The 25,562-nt window shown below is 41.3% G+C and overlaps 1 protein-coding gene across 1 annotated transcript in view; it reads left to right on the top strand.

Moving 5' to 3' along the window:
• The first annotated feature begins 12,046 nt into the window (after positions 1-12,046).
• Positions 12,047-25,562, top strand: part of LOC311144885 (pre-B-cell leukemia transcription factor 1-like) — an 81,805-nt gene continuing 68,289 nt past the window's right edge. The window contains exons 1-2 of the mRNA XM_084181053.1: positions 12,047-12,277; positions 13,024-13,097. Coding sequence (XP_084037179.1) covers positions 12,084-12,277; positions 13,024-13,097 — 268 coding nt within the window. The 5' untranslated portion in view covers positions 12,047-12,083. The remainder of the gene's footprint in view (positions 12,278-13,023; positions 13,098-25,562) is intronic.

Here is a 25,562-nt window from a genome sequence, read left to right as displayed (position 1 = left end):
CAATAAGTTGGGTGAATTTTGGCCCATTCCTCCTGACAGAGCTGGGGTAACTGAGTCAGGTTTGTAGGCCTCCTTGCTCGCACACGCTTTTTCAGTTCTGCCCACACATTTTCTATAGGATTGAGGTCAGGGCTTTGTGATGGCCACTCCAATACCTTGACTTTGTTGTCCTTAAGCCATTTTGCCACAACTTTGGAAGTATGCTTGGGGTCATTGTCCATTTGGAAGACCCATTTGCGACCAAGCTTTAACTTTCTGACTGATGTCTTGAGATGTTGCTTCTATATATCCACATAATTTTCCTTCCTCATGATGCGATCTATTTTGTGAAGTGCACCAGTCCCACCTGCAGCAAAGCACCCCCACAGCATGATGCTGCCACCCCCGTGCTTCACGGTTGGGATGGTGTTCTTCGGCTTGCAAGATCCCCCTTTTTCCTCCAAACATAACGATGGTCATTATGGCCAAACAGTTCTATTTTTGTTTAATCAGACCAGAGGACATTTCTCCAAAAAGTACGATATGTGTCCCCATGTGCAGTTGCAAACCGTAGTCTGGCTTGTTTATGGCGGTTTTGGAGCAGTGGCTTCTTCCTTGCTGACCGGCCTTTCAGGTTATGTCGATATAAGACTTGTTTTACTGTGGATATAGATACTTTTGTACCTGTTTCCTCCAGCATCTCCACAAGGTCCTTTGCTGTTGTTCTGGGATTGATTTACACTTTTCGCACCAAAGTACGTTCATCTCTAGGAGACAGAACGCGTCTCCTTCCTGAGCGGTATGACAGCTGCGTGGTCCCATGGTGTTTATATTTGCGTACTATTGTTTGTACAGATGAACGTGGTACCTTCAGGCATTTGGAAATTGCTCCCAAGGATGAACCAGACTTGTGGAGGTCTACAATTTTTTTTCTGAGGTCTTGGCTGATTTCTTTGGATTTTTTCATGATGTCAAGCAGAGGCACTGAGTTTGAAGGTAGGCCTTGAAATACATCCACAGGTACACCTCCAAATGACTCAAATTATGTCAATTAGCCTATCAGAACCTTCTAAAGCCATGACATCATTTTCTGGAATTTTCCAAGCTGTTTAAAGGCACAGTCAACTTAGTGTATGTAAACTTCTGACCCACTGGAATTGTGATACAGTGAATTATAAGTGAAATAATCTGTCTGTAAACAATTGTTGGAAAAATTACTTGTGTCATGCACAAAGTAGATGTCCTAACCGACTTGCCAAAACTATAGTTTGTTAAAAAGAAATGTGTGGAGTGGTTGAAAAATGAGTTTTAATGACTCCAACCTAAGTGTATGTAAACTTCCGACTTCAACTGTATGTATCTACCTTTGCAAAAAGCACACACATGTACTTCTAAAGAATCAACATTAAAGCTGGAATTAGTAATGGTGAAACTGCCACATCCGTTTGCAATATTACAACAACAAAGAAATTACTTAAAACAACGAACAATGTTTTTTTCCCCTCGAAAATCATAGCACATCATTGCTTGCGCAATAGAACAGCAGAGTATGTATTGCTTTTTTTTTTTTTACCACGATACTGGATGCTCCTCTTCTCCGTTTCATAAAGAGAAGAAAATTAACAAATATGCTGGGGGCGAACAGTGGCGCTGTTTCCCCTAATGCAGATTCCTGCTTTAAAGTAGGCAACATTGAAGATTTTCTTGGACCGGTTATTTACATTTACGTCATTTAGCAGACGCTCTTATCCAGAGCGACTTACAAATTGGTGCATTCACCCTATAGCCAGTGGGATAACCACTTTACAATATGTTTTTTTTATTTTTTTAGGGGGGGGGGGGTAGAAGGATTACTTATTCCTTAAAGAGGTGGGGTTTCAAATGTCTCCGGAAGGTGGTGAGTGACTCCGCTGTCCTGGCGTCGTGAGGGAGCTTGTTCCACCATTGGGGTGCCAGAGCAGCGAACAGTTTTGACTGGGCTGAGCGGGAACTATGCTTCCGCAGAGGAAGGGGAGCCAGCAGGCCAGAGGTGGATGAACGCAATGCCCTCGTTTGGGTGTAGGGACTGATCAGAGCCTGAAGGTACAGAGGTGCCGATCCCCTCACAGCTCCATAGGCAAGCACCATGGTCTTGTAACAGATGCGAGCTTCAACTGGAAGCCAGTGGAGTGTGCGGAGGAGCGGGGTGACGTGAGAGAACTTGGGAAGGTTGAACACCAGACGGGCTGCGGCATTCTGGATGAGTTGTAGGGGTTTAATGGCACAGGCAGGGAGCCCAGCCAACAGCGAGTTGCAGTAATCCAGACGGGAGATGACAAGTGCCTGGATTAGGACCTGTGCCGCTTCCTGTGTAAGGCAGGGTCGTACTCTCCGAATGTTGTAGAGCATGAACCTGCAGGATCGGGTCACCGCCTTGATGTTAGCGGAGAACGACAGGGTGTTGTCCAGGGTCACGCCAAGGCTCTTCGCACTCTGGGAGGAGGACACAACGGAGTTGTCAACCGTGATGGCGAGATCATGGAACGGGCAGTCCTTCCCCGGGAGGAAGAGCAGCTCCGTCTTGCCAAGGTTCAGCTTGAGGTGGTGATCCGTCATCCATACTGATATGTCTGCCAGACATGCAGAGATGCGATTCGCCACCTGGTTATCAGAAGGGGGAAAGGAGAAGATTAGTTGTGTATCGTCAGCGTAGCAATGATAGGAGAGGCCATGTGAGGATATGACAGAGCCAAGTGACTTGGTGTATAGGGAGAATAGGAGAGGGCCTAGAACTGAGCCCTGGGGGACACCAGTGGTGAGAGCACGTGGTGCGGAGACAGCTTCTCGCCACGCCACTTGGTAGGAGCGACCGGTCAGGTAGGACGCAATCCAGGAGTGAGCCGCGCCGGAGATGCCCAGCTCGGAGAGGGTGGAGAGGAGGATCTGATGGTTCACAGTATCAAAGGCAGCAGACAGGTCTAGAAGGACAAGAGCAGAGGAGAGAGAGTTAGCTTTAGCAGTGCGGAGAGCCTCCGTGACACAGAGAAGAGCAGTCTCAGTTGAATGACCAGTCCTGAAACCTGACTGGTTTGGATCAAGAAGGTCATTCTGAGAGAGATAGCAAGAGAGTTGGCTAAAGACGGCACGCTCAATAGTTTTGGAAAGAAAAGAAAGAAGGGATACTGGTCTGTAGTTGTTGACATCAGTGGGATCGAGTGTTGGTTTTTTGAGAAGGGGTGCAACTCTCGCTCTCTTGAAGACGGAAGGGACATAGCCAGCGGTCAAGGATGAGTTGATCAGCGAGGTGAGGTAGGGGAGAAGGTCACCGGAGATGGTCTGGAGAAGAGAGGAGGGGATGGGGTCAAGCGGGCAGGTTGTTGGGCGGCCTGCAGTCACAAGTCGCAGGATTTTATCTGGAGAGAGAGGGGAGAAAGAAGTCAAAGCATAGGGTAGGGCAGTGTGAGCAGGACCAGCAGTGTCATTAGACTTAACAAACGAGGATCGGATGTCGTCCACCTTCTTTTCAAAGTGGTTGACGAAGTCATCCACAGAGAGAGAGGAGGGGGGGGGGGGGGGGGGGGGGGATTCAGCAGGGAGGAGAATGTGGCAAAGAGCTTCCTAGGGTTAGAGGCAGATGCTTGGAATTTAGAGTGGTAGAAAGTGGCCTTAGCAGCAGAAACAGATGAAGAAAATGTAGAGAGGAGGGAGTGAAAAGATGCCAGGTCGGCAGGGAGTTTAGTTTTCTTCCATTTCCGCTCCGCTGCCCGGAGCTCTGTTCTGTGAGCTCGCAATGAGTCATCAAGCCACGGAGCTGGAGGGGAGGACCGAGCCGGCCGGGAGGATAGGGGACACAGAGAGTCAAAGGATGCAGAAAGGGAGGAGAGGAGGGTTGAGGAGGCAGAATCAGGAGATTGGAGGGAGAAGGATTGAGCAGAGGGAAGAGATGATAGGATGGAAGAGGAGAGAGTAGTGGGAGAGAGAGAGCGAAGGTTGCAGCGGCGCATTACCATCTGTGTAGGGGCAGAGTGAGTAGTGTTGGAGGAGAGCGAGAGAGAAAAGGATACAAAGTAGTGGTCGGAGACATGGAGGGGAGTTGCAGTGAGATTAGTAGAAGAGCAGCATCTAGTAAAGATGAGGTCAAGCGTATTGCCTGCCTTGTGAGTAGGGGGGGACGGTGAGAGGGTGAGGTCAAAAGAGGAGAGGAGTGGAAAGAAGGAGGCAAAGAGAAATGAGTCAAATGTAGACGTAGGGAGGTTGAAATCCCCCAAAACTGTGAGGGGTGAGCCATCCTCAGGAAAGGAACTTATCAAGGCGTCAAGCTCATTGATGAACTCTCCAAGGGAACCTGGAGGGCGATAGATGACAAGGATATTAACTCTTCGGAGTCTGGAGCTTTTTTGGCCGTTTTTGGGTACCTTCAATTTTGCCCTGATATACTACATAAAGAAATGTTTACCAGACCAATGTTGGGTATCTTTTTTTTCAGCACAACCTCACCTATATGATCTGTTAGTAAGTTTTTCACTTTGACATACTATTTCAACACACTGGACCCAAACACACACAGAAAACACAAAGTCCGTTTAGAAAAAAGATGGTTTTTTTATTGTAAAACCCTCAAACATGGTGAACCAAGCATTTAAAAAGCTTCAAATTGAACCACAAGGTGCAAATATGAACATATAAAAGTATTTTGGTGATATACAAGCAATAAATAACTATTTACAATAAAAAGTAGGTATAACCACTGGCGTTTTTCTTCTATTCTAACCCTAAACCTTTTTGTGCCACTCCTCAAAACAGTTTCTGTCCAAAATGAAAAAAAAAGCTTCAAATTGAACCACAAAGTGCAAATATGAACATATAAAAGTATTCTTGAGATATATACAAGCAATACACAACTATTTACAAAAAAAGTAGGTATAGCCACTGGCCTTTACCCTATTTGTGCCACTCTTCAAAACAGTTCCTGTCCACAATGACACAGAGAGCCACATCACAGGCCTTGCACTTCCATGGTGTGACAAACCTCTTCTTGTCAACTTGTTTACAGCGTTGACAAACCCTGCGGCCTGCTGTGGCTTTGTCTTTGGCCTCTGCAACATTGGCAATGGCCACAGGAACATGGCTGGTGCTACTAACTCGTGAAAAACTCTCCAAAACTACTCATGAACTGAACTAATTCCTCTCGTTCGTTCTTTCGCAATGGCTAGTTGTCATGGGAATGAATGTTTATATACTCGTGTGCATCCTGAAGAACCGGGTTAGCACAAGCACACGTTTTTTTCCGTTCCTTTTTATCACAAAAGACGACAAAGTTATTATAATAAATGCAAAGCGCTCATAAAAGAGCGCATATTTTGACGCACTTTTTTCATGGAATTGAAATTATCATAACTTTGGTTTTAGTTGGTGTATTTACATGAAACAAACACTCAAAACGTAGCTTCGGGTCTCCATTTCTGCATGAAATCGACGGCAGCCCTCTGCGTCACTTGGTTTGGATGCTGCGCGGTCCTAAAGCCGGCCCGCGATTTGAACGCGCCGAAGCGTTCGCCGACTCGGAAGAGTTAAGCTTAAATGGGCTAGTGACTGTGACAGCATGGAATTCAAATGAGGAGATAGACAGATGGGTTAGGGGAAAAATTGAGAATGTCCACTTGGGAGAGATGAGGATTCCTGTGCCACCACCCCTCTGACCAGATGCTCTCGGGGTATGCGAGAACACATGGTCAGACGAGGAGAGAGCAGTAGGAGTAGCAGTGTTTTCAGTGGTAATCCATGTTTCCGTCAGCGCCAGGAAGTCGAGGGACTGGAGGTTAGCATAGGCTGGGATGAAGTCAGCCTTGTTGGCAGCAGAACGGCAGTTCCAGAGGCTGCCTGAGACCTGGAACTCCAGGTGTGGGGTGCGTGCAGGGACCACCAGGTTAGAGAGGCAGCAGCCACGCGGTGTGAGGCGTTTGTGTAGCCTGTGCGGAGAGTAGAGAACAGGGATAGGCAGAGGCATAGTTGACAGGCTGTAGCAAATGGCTACAATAATGCAGAGGAGATCGGAATGAAATGAACTAAACATCTGGGAAAGGAGAGAGTAGGGCCTCCCTCACCAAAACTCCCAAATATAACTCACCCAACTTCCACCTCAGAAACTATAATTGTTTCACTGAACCACCCGAATAAAAACTCTCCCAACTTCCACTTTAGAAATTAGAATTGTTGTGAGCTACAGCGGTTCAATGTTTCAAGGAATAGACTCAACTTACTTTATTCAGCTAGCTAACTATGACGCCATAGCTAACTAGCATGCTAGCATCCAATAACACACAGTTTAGCACCAATACTTGATTACAACAAACTACCAATAGTGTGTTAACACACTAAACAGATAATTCGTATCCGTGTCTAGTTCCTTTCATAACGCAGCAATAATTAAACGTTGGCTAGCTAGCACAAATATATTGTATTTAGCTGCTACAGTACAGCTAGCTGGTCGTGTTGGCTAGCTAGCAATGGCTGCTGTGTTGACTTTGTTTGAAAAAACGGCGGCGCTGCGAACAAATGTAGCTAGCTAAAAGAATATTGTATCTAGTTGCTACCGTTGCTAATAGCTACTCGGCAGCTAGTCCAGGAGGTGAGTTAGCTAGCTAGCTAGCTTCGTGCTACACCCGGCACCGCCGAATACAATGCTAACCTACAATAACTACCCACAACAGCCCACGATGCCTACCTACAATACCTAACTACAATCTAAATACATAATTTAAGCCTTACTCGACAAAGCCCAAGCTATGTATAAAGCCAAACTTACCCGACGCCAGCTGTCTGGGTGGCAGACAAGAAGACATTTGTCTTCTGCAATCAGTAGCTGTAATTAAGTACAGTAGCTACTAACTACCTAACGTTGATGCCTCAGATAATGAGGTTAGAAAAACAGCTGAATGGTAGGTAGCTAGCTGGCTTAATTACAGGTACTCTTAAGCGTGAAATAACATTGGAAACAACTATCCACCGTTGCTAAAAGTTACCAGTAGCTACCCGCTAGCTAGCTTTATTGGTCTAGGTAGTGGGTTAGCTAGCCTCGTGCTTCGCCGGGCTCCGCCGAATACAATACTTACCTACAATAATTACCTACATTAACCTACAATAACTACCTAAATAAACGACCTACAATACCTAACTACAACTACCTACCTACAATCTAAATACATGGTTTAAGCTTTACTCAACACCATATAAGAAGCCAAGCTTACCTCCTGCTAGAGAAAACACAACCTCTCCCGACCACTGCTTGCTGGTCTATCCCTTTGTATGAATAAGACCATTTCATAGATTCATTTTGGAACAGTCGATGCAGGCAAGATTTCAATACACAATCACAAAACATCTATTGCATGTTGTATTTCATACAAATTAAGCATGAATTGAGAGCCTGAAGCAAATAAGATATTTACCTCACATTGTCAATAAAAATGTATATAGCTTGATATTTCTGAAATGCAAAATGATCGCAAAAATGAGCAACAAATTCTAAAAGTCAAGCCAAAAGCAGGCAGAATGTGTATTTCTTCACCCCTCTACAGACATAAACAGATGCAACAAACAGTCACAGTACCTCTCATGTTTCACATGTGCAGCAATAATGAAGACAAAGTGCAAGCATTGAACAAATGCCGGGAAATAAATAAACAAAGTACACAAACCAAATGAAAGGCTGTTCATAATTTGGTTAGTAATGTCTCTGGCACCGTCTGCTTGGTCATTTCCTCAAATCTCCCTCAACAAGGGGATCACAGAGGCGACACTCAGACCAGGATCCATCTCACCGCTCCTTAGTACCATCGGTCAGAGGTAGCCACATTACCAGCCGCTCTAGTTCTATTGAACATACAAAATATAAGTCATAACAATAAGATCTACATTGTTAATTCATTTCATTTTGATATATTAAAGCTGCAATCCTTAATGGTGAAACTGCCACGTCCATTTGCGATATTACAACAACAAAGAAGTTACTGCAAACAACAAACAACACAGTTGTTTTCCCTCTGACATCATTGCATGTGCGATAGAAGAGCACCATTTTTTTTTACCATGCTGCATGATGCTCCTCAGCTCGGCAACAAAAACAATAACAATGGGGGTGGGATGGCCAGTGACGCTGTTTCGCGGATCTCAGCTTTAATGCACAAACATTTGGATTTTCAATTCATTTGGAAATGTTGTTGATTCATTCGTTTTGTGTTCAACGGGACTGGGTGGTTTACAGAATTTTCGTGTTTCTTTTAAAAAAACTCTTTAGTATTCCCTTAACCCCTTTCAGACAACAGCCTTCTAAAATCAGACACCCATAACTTCCTCACTTAAACTGTATCCCTCCCATCACAACAGAGCAAGCCACTCTATCAGTAAATGCTAATCTCCTAATTAACAAGCTAATTAGGGAATTACAGCTTTGCAGAAGGATGCCTAAATGAAATATGACAACACAGTCACTGCTTTCTATGGCACCTGTGGGTCTTTTCAGATGTCACATTGAAAAGCATAATATCAATTTGAACAGATGACAAACTGTTGTCTCTGCACACTCATGTGTAGTTCAAACAGACGAGCATGCTCTGCTTTAAAAGTCCTCATTTCATTAGTAATGACGAGTTGATGAGGCTCAGTAATTTAAAGTCCTCATGCATTAAACATATAATGTTATACCATACGTCCTTTCCTCCAATACCATGCCCATTCTCGACAAAGTCCACAGAAGGTAAATCATAAATGATCAGATTATCTCATATCCAATGTAATGCTTAGTTTTTTTGCCATGGGTTCAAGTGGTGTAGCTATAACAGCAATAATTAATTTCAAATGTTCAACTTTTCTTCATCGAAGTGGTGCTTGTTTCAATTAACCCAAATCAACAAAAAATATATACCAGGTATACAGTAAAATTGACTTTCGGTTATGTCTTACTCCTTTTTAGATCAACTGCAGTGGCATTATAAATGCATTAGAAGGTGTTTTTATTAATTTTATTATTTGCAATGGTTTTCTACTGAAGATGATTAGGGAAATTAATAAAAGTAGAATCAATAATTTATTTTATATTAATAATATGGTTTCAGAATTGAAAACATAATTTTATGACAATAGTGCACGCCTGGTTATGTAAACATAGTGTGGTGAATTTGTAATGCTACGGTGTCTTTTTGCAGGGGGCTGTCATAGTACGGAAATGAATTATGTTGACATATGACTGAAAACAATGGTGAAAAGGTATGGTATGCAATGCAATGAAGAATCATGCACTGCAACAGAGGAGAGGAGCTCGAGCTGTACCTTTGAGCCCTCCTTGACAGGTATGCAGTGTGACTTGACAGCTCAGTATTTCAATGATAAATGCAGTAGTCCTGGGACTCCCATTCACTAAACTCAAGAGTGTGTTGAGTTGATACTTCAAGGTCAAGTGAATAAGAAAGGAGCGGAACCACACAGTTCACTTGGTAGAAGCTGCTTGCCATGATCTCAACACTCAGACCTTTGAGGTTCTTGATTCAGTCCTCTCTTGAATGTATTTCATTAATTTTGTGAAGGTACACAGTACACAGGGTGGTGTATAGTATAGTGTAGTTCACTCAGTGGTATGACTTTTCCCAAAGGCTAGATTGTAATCTTGATTTTTTTTGTGATGCAAAACCTCTTGGTGTTCCTTTCTGATAAACAACACTAAACCACTTTTGTCTTTGTATTTTTTGATGACTGTATAGTCCAATATAAGTTTTTAAACATTTTGCAATTTATCTCAAGAGTTTTGACAGAATGAAAGAGGCTATACATAACTTTTGCCTCTGGGAATGCTGTTGAGCCAAAAGGGGTTCCCTTCAGTTTTCATTAGAGGCTGTACCTAAATGTAGTTACCGTTTTACCTCAAAACAGTAAATCAATTTCGTAACTAATGAAACCACATAATATTTTCTTTTAGGCTAACAGGGCTTTTGCTCATGGGCATGGATGAGCCCCTTTTTGTCTAATGAGGTAATTTCTGTAGAATATCTGTCCATTTAGGGGACTCCTTTTGGCTCAAAAACACCACCAGAGGCAAAGATTCTGTATAGCCTCTTTAATTCTGTCAATGTTATACTTACAATGAATTAAGATAATAACTAAATGTTGTGTCGTGGTTCATATTGCACCACCACAGTTTGTGTGAGCTACACCATCACCAACATGTGGAGCTCTCCGACAAGTTTGCACAGAGATACTCTTCACACACTTGCTATTCTGGAGTATTTGTATGATGGTGACATTTCATTAAAACCTGTCTTATATGAATGGTGGGTAGGTAGATGATGCTTAAATGTTGCCCTAGAATTAGGAATTAGACTACTAGAATACTATTTAATAGGAGCTCTATGGTTGTAGCCTTGCATCCAGCTCAACAACTTGTCTGCTGCCATAGCAACTGCAGGGGAGCGCTGAGCAGTGCAGCCTGCTTGTGCAGTGGATGTCACCCGTAGCAACGACCAATCAGAAGTTTATATCATTTTCAGAGATCTGTATATAATGAAGAGATGCTCAAGTCTCCGCCCTAACAATGGGAGTCATTGTCCCAAAGGCGGGAAGGAAGGCGACAAGCTTAGGTTCAAAATAAGCCCATAGAAACGCATTGGGCTTATTTTTGACAGATTTTGGGGAGAGTGAAACCTCTCGCTTTGCCTCTTCCTCTCTGTCCTTTTGTTCAAGTACATGAAGGGATGTGGTGGGTGGGCTTTCAGGACCATGCATCGGCCAGCAATAGGACACCCTGGTCATCAGTCGCATTCAAACACAGCGTTGATTGGTCGAAGAGGTTTACTTCCAATATTATAAACATGTCTACTGCTTGCCTACCCTATGAGGCAAGGCTTGGTAGAGACGACCATACATACCATAGCCCTGAGAAGCGAAGAGTCAGTGCAATTCATTATCAGTTCTGTATCAAACTATAAAACTCTGATATGCATTTTATTTTGTGTGTTACACTCACATTTTTTATTATGTGTGGAGAATGACGGCATTTTGGTGCACGTGTAAGGCATACGACAAGTGGGACTCCAACGTTATTTCATCATTATACTAACCATCTCAAGCACAGTTCTAGCATTTTATTTTCGGGGTTCCAGAGAAAAGTGACAAGAATATAGACCCCTCCTCTGAAGGGAGGAGCGTGCATTTTTATTCCGATTTTGTATTTTTTGCTCTGACACGTCTGCAGTGAGTGAGTGGCATTGGCACACTGTCAATCGCTCACTACCGCTGCCATCAAACAACATAAAGCACACACAGGCAGAGGCTCGGGCTCATAAATTTCAGCAGGCAGATATTTTTGCGCATCGCTTTAAAGCGTGTAGCCTAATTAATTTCTCGCTGTTCTTTTTTCTATAATTTTTCCACTAACGCTATTAACTTTTTTCTACATTTCATATTTTTTATTATTGTATTTGGCTACCAATGCCGCTCATGATTTATTTAATTTTCAGTTATCTTGGAAATAATTGCTATACATTTACAGGTAGCAGGTACTCATTTACTACCTAAGTGTTGTATTTTGTTTTTAATTTTTTGTTTTTTTTCATTCACTTGCTCATTGCTTAATTTCACTTTGGATATTTTTTCCTGCTGACAATAATGGGGATTTGAACATTTACAAGAGGAATTGCAAAAAGAAACATAATCAAAAGAAGACTGCTAATAAATGAGAGATCAGCAAGGATCAGCAATACCCAACACGTCAAATCTAACGAGAAAGACGAATTGACAAGAGGACTCGTGCAGGATACGAGGGACAGCGGCTGTCATTTTGACAAAGAAGTTTTGAAGAATTATAGCTTATGCATTTTCGGACAAAAACATTCATAACTACACACACTTCGGACCGTTCCTAAAGAAAGAAGATAGTAAGAAAGTGATTACATGGACACGCGATATTGATACCATCACTGGTACTCACCTATTTATTTTTCTTATACGCGTAAGCGCAATATCACCAATATACAGCTCCTTAACGCAACACATGTTCTAGTAGTTTTTGTATGTAAGTTTTTCAAGCTAAGTTTCCATTTGTGTGGCTTAGTGCATTGATTCTGTTGCGGCTGACTATGGACGAACAAGCCCGGATCATGCAGGCTCTCGGCGGTGTCAGCTTGGCTGGCCACTCCGTACAAGGAAGCATGGGACTGCAGCCTCCACATGGACACGATGGGACAGATGATGGGCGAAAACAAGATATCGGTGACATTCTGCATCAAATAATGACCATTACTGACCAAAGTCTGGACGAGGCGCAAGCAAAGTTGGTTCATTTACATGTTTTCTCTACAAAACACTTTACGCACCATTACGCACTATAGCTAATGAATATCCATGTAATAACAGGTAGCTAGGCTATAAAATGTTGCTCCATACCTGAAACCCATGGTCAATTAGTTGCAGGGGCCAATGTAGATGAAAAAGTTAACACCTGTCATCCAGTAATTCTAATAGTTTTGACACGCTTCATTGGCTCGTGTGGTCTACAAACAATTTTAGGGGAAAGTGCAGGCTATATATTTCATTTACATATAATGTTGCGTATTGGTAGGCTGGGCTACTGTAAACATTGATTGATGCGTACTTGTAGAATAATGTGTTTCACAGTAACTCCTGATATTTTAAAATAACATTGGGTAATATCCTATTTTAATTCCGTGGCGTTATTTTCCATTAGTAATAATTTTGAATGTACAGTCTTGAGTAATTTCAATTGTGAATTTTCAACAAATAAACTTTTTTAAACTAACTTTGAAGTCTTACCGAATAGTTAGTATTTCAACAAACAATGCATCCATTGTCATTCGTGTTGACAAAGCACTCTGTATGCTACAACTTTGAGATGCATGTCAACATTAACTACAGATCCTCCATGTGCAAAGTGAGCAAGACCTCGAAGTTATTGTAAAGAGCAAGGACATTATTCAGAGTAATTTCTTACACGTTTTAACAACTATGGTGTTATAGTGACTATATTTCAATGTTGGTTCTTGTCTCAAACTGAAACAGGAAACATGGACTGAACTGCCACAGAATGAAACCTGCTCTCTTCAGCGTCCTCTGCGAGATCAAAGAGAAAACAGGTAAGATTTCACATGCATTAAAGTGTAGGATTAAACAACACGAGGACTGTAATAATAGGCAACATTGCGGAGCCTCAACGCATTTGCACACCGCCATCTTTATTCTCCCCTAGGCAGACTTATCCGATGTTATCAAGCGGGAGACAGAATCAGCTCCGCAATGGAGCAAATTTGCAATGGGAAAATGTAGGTTATGGTTTCAGCCGTTGAGAAGCATCCGCACCCCACAAAAAGGTATATGTGCTCTCACGTAGAAATTGATAGAGGGTTGTTATTCGATGGTTGCATCGGGGTGGCATGGACAAGCTGGTAACCTGCACATGTTTACGCTGTGCGTCACATTCCGCTGTATCGCACAAATAAAGGACATTCACATGCTTTGGTGTTTTTAGGCTACACCACAGAACGCGCATTATGTGAGCTGTTTCTGAACTATGCGTCATTGTCTTTTATTAACGTTGAAAGTATAGCCTACAGTCATTATCCCTGTTTTCACTATTTAAATTAATTTAAAAAATGTGTCAGTTACATTGTAATCTCCTGCATAATGAGGTTTGGTGACCACAGGATCACTATTGACATTATTGGCGCTAGTCTATCTAACCATTGTTGCCATCTGTAACGCACATACAGCATTCATTGGATCAATAAAGTCACACGTTTCTAACGTGACAAGCTAAGTGCAGTGAAACTGTTTAAAGTATATATAACATCATTGTATAGCCTAATAGAAAACACATAAAAATTATTGCCCAGCATGCGTGGACACAGCCTTTAGAACCAGTCTCTGTGCACATAATTTGACTTTCCTACTAATACAAATGGGTAGCATACAAAGGAGTAACTGTATTAGGGTTAACATATTGTTAGAAAGTAGGACATGATTGAAGATTTTAATTATTGTACGTTTTTTTATTTTTATATATTACATTTGTTTGGTCATCTTAGTAGCCTTCTGCAAGATGATGCGTAAAACACGAAAATATGAAATAAGCTCCCCCCAAACAACAACATTGTGTGTGTGTCCACTGTGAGTGAGTTTGTGCATGCACAAGCGTGTGAGTGACAATTGTGGCACCATGCGACTTTAGGATCACCTTTTTCAAATTCTAACCATAATAAATCCACAAACCGAATAGGTTATTAATAGTGGGTTAACCTGTCTTGTGCACCTTTCTTGTGCGTCGTGATGCCATGCAATTCTGACATCACAGAAAATGCTGCAAATCAAATATGATACACTGATAGCACACAATTTTATCATAATGCGCCTTTTAATTTCTGTTGTTTGCTCAAGGTCGAGTGGCCCTGTAGGTTTTGGTGAAAGGAGAATGCTCATAAGAAGCCACAAACCACATGCTACAGCCAATGATGTGATGCTTTTGTTAGGACAGGTAGACAGTCATTCCAAGGCCAGACGCATATCGTATGGACCTAATACAAATAATATAACGTTTTTATATGACACCAAATACTAAGGATTTTATGCCCACACTATTGGAGAAGGTCTTTTTCATGGATAGGATTCCTCTCACAATGTTGATGAGCCAAAAGGAGGTTACTGCTAGTCAACTTCTCACATATAAACCTATTACAAAAATGTGTTTGCACTGCAATGTAAAATACAAATAAACGTTTTCAGTATTGTAGGTGTATATGAAAAATATTCAAAATATTGCAATTAATTATTATTGTTAAAGGGTGTATGGCTTATTTTTTTGGGGCAATACCCTATTCAGTGTAATAGGCAGAGGCTCTTATTCTTGTCCAAAATATTGAACTATTTTCCTAAAACTTTATTCAATACATTTAATATAAAATGTCATTTTCATTTTAAAGATTTCAAGTTGTGGAAATTTCTTATTCTATATCAAGCTGTTGCCAGGAGCATTATACTTACGCTTGCTAGTGAATATTTGATATATTTGGTATATTTGATACCAGTGGCAAAGTTGCAATAGTTAATGACTACAAGAGACAATACATAGGATTACAAGAGTGATGTAAGCATTTGGCATTTTCCCCTACATGCTGGTCAGGTCAAAGTTTTGTATATTGGTGTTCGTAGAGAGAAGAGTGATGACAGCTGTCAAATACCGGTAAACTCTTAAACCTGTTTGAAAACACAAGAAAAGTGGCCTGTCATACAAAAAACAACTTTTGCTATTGCTTCAAAATAGTGATGGCTTGCCAGATTTGTGGCCTTTGTGTGGCTTATAATAAGCAGAAGTGACTTGGGGAAGACCATAAAACTTAATGAACTTCTTGGCCACAGGAGGTGTCCACAGGGGCAGGAGAAGGGCCCGCTTGGCTGCCTAGCCTACTTGAGGCATTTTTTATGCCTGTCGAGAAGAAAGAGGGAAAGCGAGAGAGCGATCGTGTAAGAAAAAGGGAGAATATGATCACTGGATGGTTTAGGTCTATGTAATAGTGTGTGAGCGACTGTGCATATACTGTATGCTTCTGTGTGTGCATCATAGATGAATCCATGCATCAATATAAACACACACACAATATGTATGTTTCCCTATACACTTTCAGATCTAAACCCCACCTGTAGAACTCAAATCTCCATAGGCACAAATTGGATTACTTTTTACATATTTATATTTTATATTACATTAAAGATCTAATTAAATATGCAGGAGGAATAGAGTCTCCAAGTATGCAAATTATTTAAATGAGCTTGTTTACCAGCTCAGTTGTTGTAATCTTCTTTAATCCCTTTGATGGCCCATGTTTCAATGTATTTTTCCACAATAACTAAACCACTAAACAATATTCTTCTGTACTACTTTGTTTGAGCACTCAGTTTAGAAATGGCTGTGTACTAATGCTTCTGGTGGTACATTTTCTCTATCTCAGTCCCTCTGATCAGTGTGTGTTTTGTGTGCCGTTTGGCGTATGAAAGTAGCTGTAAAGTTATTGTTTTTACTTTAAAGAATTTAAATCCACTTTCTGTTTTGAATTGAGACGTGCCTCAAAATTCTAGGTGTGTGTGTGTGTGTGTGTTTTGCTTGTTTGCAGTTTTGTCTATATCTTATATGTATGAAAACATTTGACATGTGGACATTATTGATCTCATTGTAACCAGATACTCCAGGGCCTTCATTTGATTATACTTTATCAATAGTTACATAATACAATTCAATGCAATTAGTACCTGTACAATGAACATGTATGCATGACACAAGTTTGATAAGATATTTTGTCGTAAATCAAAGGAGAGAGAGATGTTTGGAAATATAAAATGCTCATTATTATTCTTGGATCACACTGTACTAAGCATAAATAAAAACAGGCTAAATCAAACCTGAAGTGTTTGTAATGTAGCCATGTAAACAATGACAGCAAACATACTTGTATTTACATCTGTTTAAAGAGTCAATGGATGATGTGTGTATCTGTCTTGAGTGTGTGTGTATCTGTGTGTGTGTCTGTGTGAGTGTGTATCTGTGTGAGTGTGCGTGTGGTTAACATGTGGTTTGGAGTCACAGCCTCCCCCCTTTCAGCCATTGACAGAGCTCAGCTGGTCTGGTGGCCTTCTTGACTGGGTTGTTTTTCTCTCCCACTGTGGGCCATTCACATGTCCCTGTGATTCTTTGCCCCTTTCATGTCTGTTCAAGTGGCACACAATCCCAATGTCATTTAACCATGCAATGATCCCATCCGGTGAAAATAATTTCCAACCATGGATTTGACAGCAGTGCAACAAACAAACACGGCTGTAATTATTTGATGTTTACAGTATGTGCTTCAAAACTGTGCAGAAAATGTATTTTTGGTAGAAAAGCAGAGTAGTTGTATCAAGGCTCTCTTGAACAGCTCCAGTGGAAAGATGTGAAACAGTACATGATATGTATCTAGAATCTTTACATGAATATGTATGTTAGAAATACGACAGCCATTTCAACCTGTGTGGAGATTTTTTTAAATGTATGTATGCCTCCCACTTAGAATCTCAGAAACTCACCAGGGACCTCGGTGCATGGCGGCAAGGGCAGGGGGTTAAGTTAAATCTATTTTTCCACTTGGGTCAGTAGCCCGTGTTGTGTGGTTGGGAAAGCGAGAGAGATGCACTTGACTGGGAAACAGACAGATGGGTTTTGCAATGCAAGGCTGTTTGTAGTGTTCTTATTGTAGACCTAGAGCAGATTTCCTCATTGCTAATACCCTAGAAGTATTAATTCACTTTGATATGCTAATTAGAGGGCATTATGCAAGAAATGAGATTAAGTGGCAGCATGAAGTCATTTGCTTGTCAGTAAATTGAGTGTTTTTAGCAGGAGGGGTTTGTTTTTTCACTTTCTCTTGGTTTTGCATTTCAATGAGCTGAATGTGAGATATTGCTAAAACTGCTAGAATTCTGTGCCCTTTTATCCGTTTTGTTTTTTCTCTCTCATTATGTTTGACACTAGCAATCTGCAAAAGATCACACTGGTTTGTTCTTCGACATTTCCTTTTTTCCACACCTCTTCTGAATTGTGCCCAGCATGTCAGGGGCAGATAAAGAAAAGTAAACTCTAAAAAGATAAGTATGCTGTCATTTTGTTTTTTGCCATAGCTGGTCGGGAGATCTCAGTGCTAATCAGATGTGCTGGGTTTGTTTTCTCTTGCTCTCCTTTTCCCCTCTCTCTCGCCCTGGAAGAGCGGCTCACAGCAGCAGCGGGAGCAGCAACAATAACAACGGTGAAAGATTACCTCCATATGGTATTTCTGACCAGGAAAAGAGAGGTTCTGCAGCAGGACCCCTCTTTGATGTGAGGTTTAATCAATAGAAAGAGATTACAGAAAACTATTACAATCTAAATCACAGCGCGCCACAGAGAGGCTTAGTCCTCTTCACAGCTCTCTCAGCTGCACTGCGCTCCTCTTGGCTGCGAATTGACCTGTTGTTTCCCTGACCTTTGACTCATCAAGTTCAGAAACGGGAGGTCTGGAGAGGTAACAGAGTGCAGGAGGCTCTGGCTGATAAATGCCCAGATCCAGTGTGTAGAGCAGAGGATTAGAGAGACTAGCTACACTAACAGACTAGGGGAATGTCAGCATTGTGTTGGACAGCATTGTGTTAGCCTCCTGACACTACTGAACACACTGCTGAACATGCTACAATATGTGTCTGTTTGTTCATCTATGTGCACGCTGTGGTTATGAACACTGGACTGACTGAAATAATTTCAGAGTGAGGTTGTAATTAACCACATGCAAGGCTGAGTAAAAGCCTTACCTTGCGTAAATATTGTTAGGTTTTAGGGGGTAAGCATTTCTCAAACCTTTAGGGAACATTCATTTCAAGGCTCTCTGACAGAGTTAATGAGCCGCCTTAATCTAGTTTGTTGTTAATTTGACATCCCATTATTATTATTATTATTATTATTATTATTATTATTATTATTATTATTAGTAGTAGTAGTAGTAGTAGTAGTAGTAGTAGTAGTATTTTTATTAGTATTATTAGTATTATTATTATTATTATTATTAAATTGAGAAAACAATCTAAGTTAACGATTTCAGTATCCTTACCATGGCCAAAGATCAAAAGTCAATATTTGTGAAGACTGCCTTGTTCTTTACCATTTGTTTTTTTATAGTGTTGATTTGTGCATAATGCCACAGTCAATGTATGCCGGGGAACAGAAAGCCATTCAGCAGACAGACAATTGACTTTGGCTGCTTTTTGTTTGAGAGTGCCTCAGTGATGTGGCTGCAGTGACTAGATAGCGCTCGGCAGAATGGTTCCCTCACAGCTGGGTTCCTGGCCGTCTCAATGGCAGGGCCACTTGTGCTTCCTCTGCAGCGGGCAGCGGCCAGGGGATTGGGAAGATGGGGCTGTTATCTAAGCAGCTCCCAAATTCCCTCCTTTCTCCTAACAACAGAGAAAAAAGAGAGAGCATATGACAAAGAGAGAAAAGAGAAAAAGTAGGGTGCATATCAGTATCAATAGGGAGAGAAAATCTGTAATCTCGTGCTTTCACATGCTCCGAGTATTTGTTGTATTTTGTTATCCTGAGTCCTACAGTATATAGCAGCACCTCCATCTGATTCTGATCTGAATTAGGTGCTTTTGAACGATAATCTGCTGGTGCTGATGTCCCTCCATCTGTACTCACACAAAACCTTGCACTTGCCTCTCTCGCTCCCTCTTCTATAGCTGGAAGCGTTTTCTGTGGGCTCCTGTGCGAACAACAGCCCATAATTGTTTTTTTGCACATACGTTATGCAAATGAGTCTTTATGGCAACTGGCATAAGAATTAGCATCCTCCAACAATATTTTAGTAGGTTAATTGCAACATTTCTAAATTGTACATCTGCGTTGTTAATTAGGCATGACAGAGGTGGTGAAATAGCTATCTTCAGGCTGTGGCAGCCAGGAGATGCTTGGGATGCAAAAGGGAAGGATTGATTGAAATTGAGGGGTTACAGCTGTAGGAGTGTGGCTGTTAAGGAATACTTCTTCGTGTCTGCCACACATTTATTCCACACCTTTGACAACGGTAAAGCTTGGAGCAGCATGGCCCTTGCTTGCTTTCTGTGCACTCTCCATTGTCCTCAGTGTTCTGGTCCCTCTCTCTGCTAACCAAACAGAGTATCCCACCTGAACCAACATGCTGCTGAAGCGTGATGAATAATAGGAGAGAGAATTAGAATAAATCTCTCAGATCCTCCTCAGCATTGGTCATCCCCCTCCATCAGGCGGAAAGGATCCTCCCACACTGACCCAGTCTGGGTATCAATGACATTGTCTTATATTTGCTAATCTCATTTAATAAATGTGGTCCCTGCTCCCCCACCCCCAACTCTGGAAATGAGCTCATGTTTCATTTAATTACCTTCTACCTCAGATCCCTCGGTTTGTTCCATTCTTTGTTATTCAAGAAAACACAGTGAATATGAACATATAGAATATTAACTCATAGCCAGAATTCTGGTATTGTAATTTAATTAGAGTAGATAAATTCAGTTGGCTTAAAAAAATAAATGTAAATGGGAATACGTTTGTTTTACGTATGAGTTACTCACACTATTTCCCTGTGATCGTTGCATAGCTAGGCCCTCCTCTCCAGGAGCGAGAGGTCATAATGTTTCCCCCTGTGGGCTAGATGGTGCCCTTATGTTCATGGAGGAACTGAAATGTTGGAGATGTTTTAGGGGCACGGCAACATGAAGGAGGTATCTTGTTCTCTATCAGGGCCCCGGCGTCTGTTAGCAAGGCATCTCCTCTAATATATTACCGCAGCTGCGCGCTCTTCAGACCAGAAAGAGACCGGCTGATGAATTTGACATCACCTTTGACTTGTCAGCTATTCTTTGCAGGTTAACCAAATCGTGCTCAGTATTGAAACGTTACATTTTCATTTAAAGTGAATGTTCCACCAGCCACCGCTGTTTTCAATATTTTATACTTTTCCCCTGACATGTGTATATGAAATAAGTACAATTTGTGATGTGTTGTCATCAATAATTTTGTCAGCAAGCTTAAAAAGCCATCCACCCACCACAGTGTTTATGTCTACAGCAAAATGTAAAATTACCATTTACCCATGCACACCTCGCTGGATGGTTCCTGTCAGAAATAGATTTGACAGCGAGTATGTCTGTTAAATCAATTTGTTTTATGTTTATTTAATTACGTTTTCTCAATTATACATTGCTAGATTTGTGTAGGTAATATTCAGTTCAAGCCCATTGAGGACTAGTCTGAAAGTGTCTTATGGAGCGATAAGTGATATTGATTTAGTAAGAGCTGATCACAGATCAGGTCAGGTAACAGAGACACTGGACCATGGGGAAGACTATTATACAGTTAAAACAATGATACAACTAGAAACAGAGCAAAGGTTTGGTTACCGGATGTTTCCTATAGAGTTTCTTTATCTGAGACCAATCATGGTCTTAATGTTTCAACGCAGCATCATTAGACGGTGGAGCTGTATTGCCATATAGCAGTTATTAGTGTAAAGAGGGTCAGATGGAGAGACTGGTCCGCTGTCAGTAATGATACTGCTATTTATAGGTCCCCATTTCATTAGCTCCAGTGTTTCAGGGAAGAGATTTTCTCATGGGGCAATAGATGCCTGATGTTCATTTACTCTCCATACACATTAAATGTGGACAACCAACATGCCATAATGGTTTTTAGGACAGAGGTGCCCCACTGCTGTTCACAGGAAATACATTTTGATGATGTTATTTGTTTTGGTGTTCATCTATTTTATGATTTTTTTTCTTCTTCTAGGTTATATGATTAATATAATATTATCCATCTAATACAGTAACAGGTAGAGTGATTGGAACTCTTACAGGTGATAATTTTTTCTCTCAGAGAAGTGTTGGCATTTTCAGATGCACCTAGGCTATTAGATGTACAGATTTTATTTGAGCATTTATAACAGTACAACATTGCAAGGCTGCTGCCGTGTTCAAATCATTATCAATGTTATCACACACATGCTATACCATGTTGAATGACTTCATGCATCTAAAATAGAAAACCTATCAATGCGTTATTGTAGTCCGTTTTCTCCCTTACCATATGTATTTTCACAAAAGGTATTTTCTAATGTTCTATCCTTATTTGCTCAGCTGAAATTAAGACCCTTTTCCATTGTTCCACAAGCCATTGTTCCACATGGTTCATACATTAGAATGATATATTGAAGTCAGAAATGGGAAAAAGACTGCAATGCAATGAAAATTTAATCAGCGTCTTCTGCTGCTGCTTTAATAAGGCAAATAATTCTTATTGGCTGCTGTGTTAAGATTTCTAATATTTAATTCATAACAAACCTTGCATTATTCTGCCGCTGCCCTGACAAGCCCCACACTGCTGCCTGCCAAAAGACAACCATAAAAACGTTAAAGCAGATGTAAATGTCTAATGGCAACTGGATGACCAGCTTTGAAGTCATCAATAAATACTGTACTGCCTTACATTATACTATTAAATTGGGACAGAGATTGTCTATTTTTACTCAACATTAAGATAGTAATAGAAAAAGTAGAATATTTATATTTTGAAGGTCAGATGGAAACAACAATTCCATGATGGGGCTATATTTGTTTTAAAGGCAACATATTGGTTCCTGGTGTTGAACACGCAGAGAAAGCTTATATTATTGAGTGATCCAGATTTACTGTCTCTACTCCTAGAACAATACACAAGGGACTGAAATCCCCTTCCTCTTCTTGCGTCATATTTTCTTCAAGGTTTGGTAAATGTATAAGCCTACTCTAAATGTATCTTTCTTTTTCTTCACCTAAGCCCTTGAAGTTCATTTTTGTGGGCTGAGGCAATGGAAAGATGGCAAGTGGCCAACGGCTAGGTTCTGGCTCATGTTACAGTGAAACGGCGGGTCCTGTTTTCGTCTCTTGGTGAAATAGCTTAATTGGTGTCAGAGCCCCAGGGATAAAGGCCTCTTGCTCTGAAACATAGCCACACCGGCCCTGTATTCCCTCAGCCAGGACGAGCGGGTAACGCCTGGTGGTGAATGAGGACTGAGCCATGCCATAACAATACGCAATGATGTTTGGGATGACAGAAATTAATACGCTCTTGCTCCCAGAAAGCCATGATTAATGACGGCGAGCAGGGGAACGCTGTCCCTCCTTTTACTCCACATTGATGGGCATTGAAAAGCGAAAAAGGCTGGTTTCTCTTCTCTTTAGAAAGTGGAGGTCACCCAGAGTACATTACTGCTATTTTTCGCTCCCTTTTTTCCGGTGGGATATTGGATGGTTCCTCCTAATGAATTTAGGATGGGTCCGCTCCCCAGATTTGTGAGCTGGTATCCTGTCCACTAGCATGCTGTTGGGAGTACTCAGTCTTTCCTGGAGTTATGGCTGTTAGGAAGTACATGGGAAAGGAATAGCACCTACTGATATATGGAATTACTAATATTACAACATAACAGGTATTCACTGATGTTTGCTTGATTTGATTAACAGATGTCCCTAATATCTTTACTACATGTCTATAGATATTATAAAACAGTTAATGACATGTTGGCAACCTAGATCCATATATCAATATGATTGATCATGTCTGTACACTTGGAAAAGGAACAGAAAACAAAAATAAGATATATTTGATGTTGTAAAGAAAGGATGATGACAATGTGCTTTTTCATAGTATGTGTGTTTTTGGATATTAACAACATTCATTTTATTTAACATCTTGAACATTGAGGATTTTCTGAAAGTGAAAGATTCGGGAGCCTGTGTGTGAACACACTGAGCTGATGTGCAGTAGCCATGATATGAGTATCTGTTGTGTCCTAGCAGGAGACACATTAATATTTAATCCTGTGTGCCACAGACATCCCCAGAGCCTTCTGTTCAGGCCTTACTTTCACTAATGTATTTTCCACCTTACCAGGTATTTCATTTCTACGTAATGGAGAATTAAAGCATGCATTAGGATGATACCAGGCACCTTGTAAGGGATTTCTAAGGTCATTTCTATCTGTACATTGCAGTGAAAATTCAAAAAGCAAGTTTTGCCAATGGACATTCTGCTGACACAGAGTATTTCCCTCACTTCTGCTTCTCAAATAAGCACTAGCTCTGTCAGAATGATTGATACATATTTAGGTAGCACTTTTTTTCTCGTAGCACTGTGGAAGGTAGGAGTGTATGCGAGCAGCAGAGATGTCAAAGTTTTAAACTGTGAATCAGTAAGCCTCATAAGGGTGTCTCTCTGCTCTCAGACGGATGTGTAGGAAGACAATGTCAGCTTTGATTTGTCAGTGATTTGAACTGTTACTATCTCACCATTCGTCATTTCAATTGTTTCCTGTGTATGAAGGCTCAAAGCTCCCATCAACAACATCTCACAAAGTAAATGAATCAGCATAGTTGGAAGGGTTTGATTACTATTTAAACCTCTACAGTTTTACTATATATAGAAAGTTGCTGGACTGTGTCAGTCTGTACTCTGTACTGTATATGTAATGCCCTCAATTTGCTTTCGGTCTTTTAATACAATTATGCAAAGTAAGAGGCTTCCCATGCAAATGTGCACATAGCTGGGTTAGAACAGAAGGCGTGGTTCCCCTCATTCTCTAAATAATGAAAATATCCCCTAAAGTAGTGTGTGTGTGTTTTTGTGCGGGTCGGCCGACCCGTCAGGTCCTGGAGTGAAGGCTGGGTGCGAAGGCGCCTGGTACCTCTGTCTGTAAGTATGCAGAGTGGAAGAGTTAATTTATTTAATGACTGAGTGTCTTTTATCTCCCGAGCCCTGATTAGAATCCATGCTTGATGAGGGAAGTGATAGAGTGGTGTGCACCAGCCTAATGCACGTAGACCCACGGGTTCCGATTCCTCCATCCTCTCTCCTCCCCACTCCCACTCTATCCGTCTTCTCCGCTTCCTCCAGTAAAGATCAGAAACTAGGGTTAAGGAAAAATTATGCTATAGAGTCAGATATTTTACAATTATTGTCTGTACACCTTTGATCATTGTGTAGCCTACTTTGTATATGATTTAGTATGGTGAGCTAAAGGGAGTGATGCTGGGAAATCCGAGTGAGGAGTAACGTTACATTGTGATTAGTTGTGTGTGGCGTGGGGCGTGATAAAGATGAAGGGCTGTGGAGCTGTATGAACGTGGGAAAGCCAAACAGTGTGTGTCACTTTGGCAGCAGTGGCTGTCAGCAGTGGGGAGCTGCAGTTGTAAAAACCATGACCTCGCTCTCTGCCAACATGCCTCTTGTGGAGCCAAAGCACTGCCCTGCAGATCTGGGCTGGTTGTGGGAGGGAATACAAAAAACACAGAGGACAGTGGAAATAAGTGCTAAAAGCCCTAATTGTGAACGGGTTGAAGTAATGACATACTTCTCTGAGCTATCATGACTAGAGAGGTGAGAGAGGGGGAGAGAAGTGGCGCAAAGGGAGAAAATACTCCCTGTTCTAACATTTCCATAAGCCATCATCAGTAATGGAACAGCAGCCTCACAAACCAGAAATGATTTCTTCAGGCATTTCTGTCAAGTCTTATTCAAATAACACCAGCCTCACATTTGAATAACAGCCGACATTTTGAATTAATTAATCAGACAAGATAGTCTAGGCCTCTTCTCATTAGTCTACAGGTCAGGCTGGGGAAGATATATGCGCTGGTGATGATATACTTCTCTTTAATAGTGATTTATGGAGATTTTGGATTGCGCTCAATTTGTCAAAGGGCCTGGTAGCAGAAGACAATAGGACAGTATATATTTCATTACCTAATCTTTGATTGATTCCATGATGCTAAAATGTATAATGTTGTTGTTTAGATGCATGGAAATCCCTGGTTGAGGCTGCAAACCTGCATTGAGAGCAGAAACACACACACACACACACACATACACAAACATGCACGCACACACACACACACGCACACGCACACACACACACACACACACACACACACACACACACACACACCACATTTTAATCTCCTCATAGACCTTTCCCATTTTACTT

Source organism: Coregonus lavaretus, assembly GCF_964263955.1.
Source record: "Coregonus lavaretus genome assembly, chromosome: 17".
Lineage (NCBI taxonomy): Eukaryota > Metazoa > Chordata > Actinopteri > Salmoniformes > Salmonidae > Coregonus > Coregonus lavaretus.
This window is presented reverse-complemented; position numbering and strand designations above follow the sequence as displayed.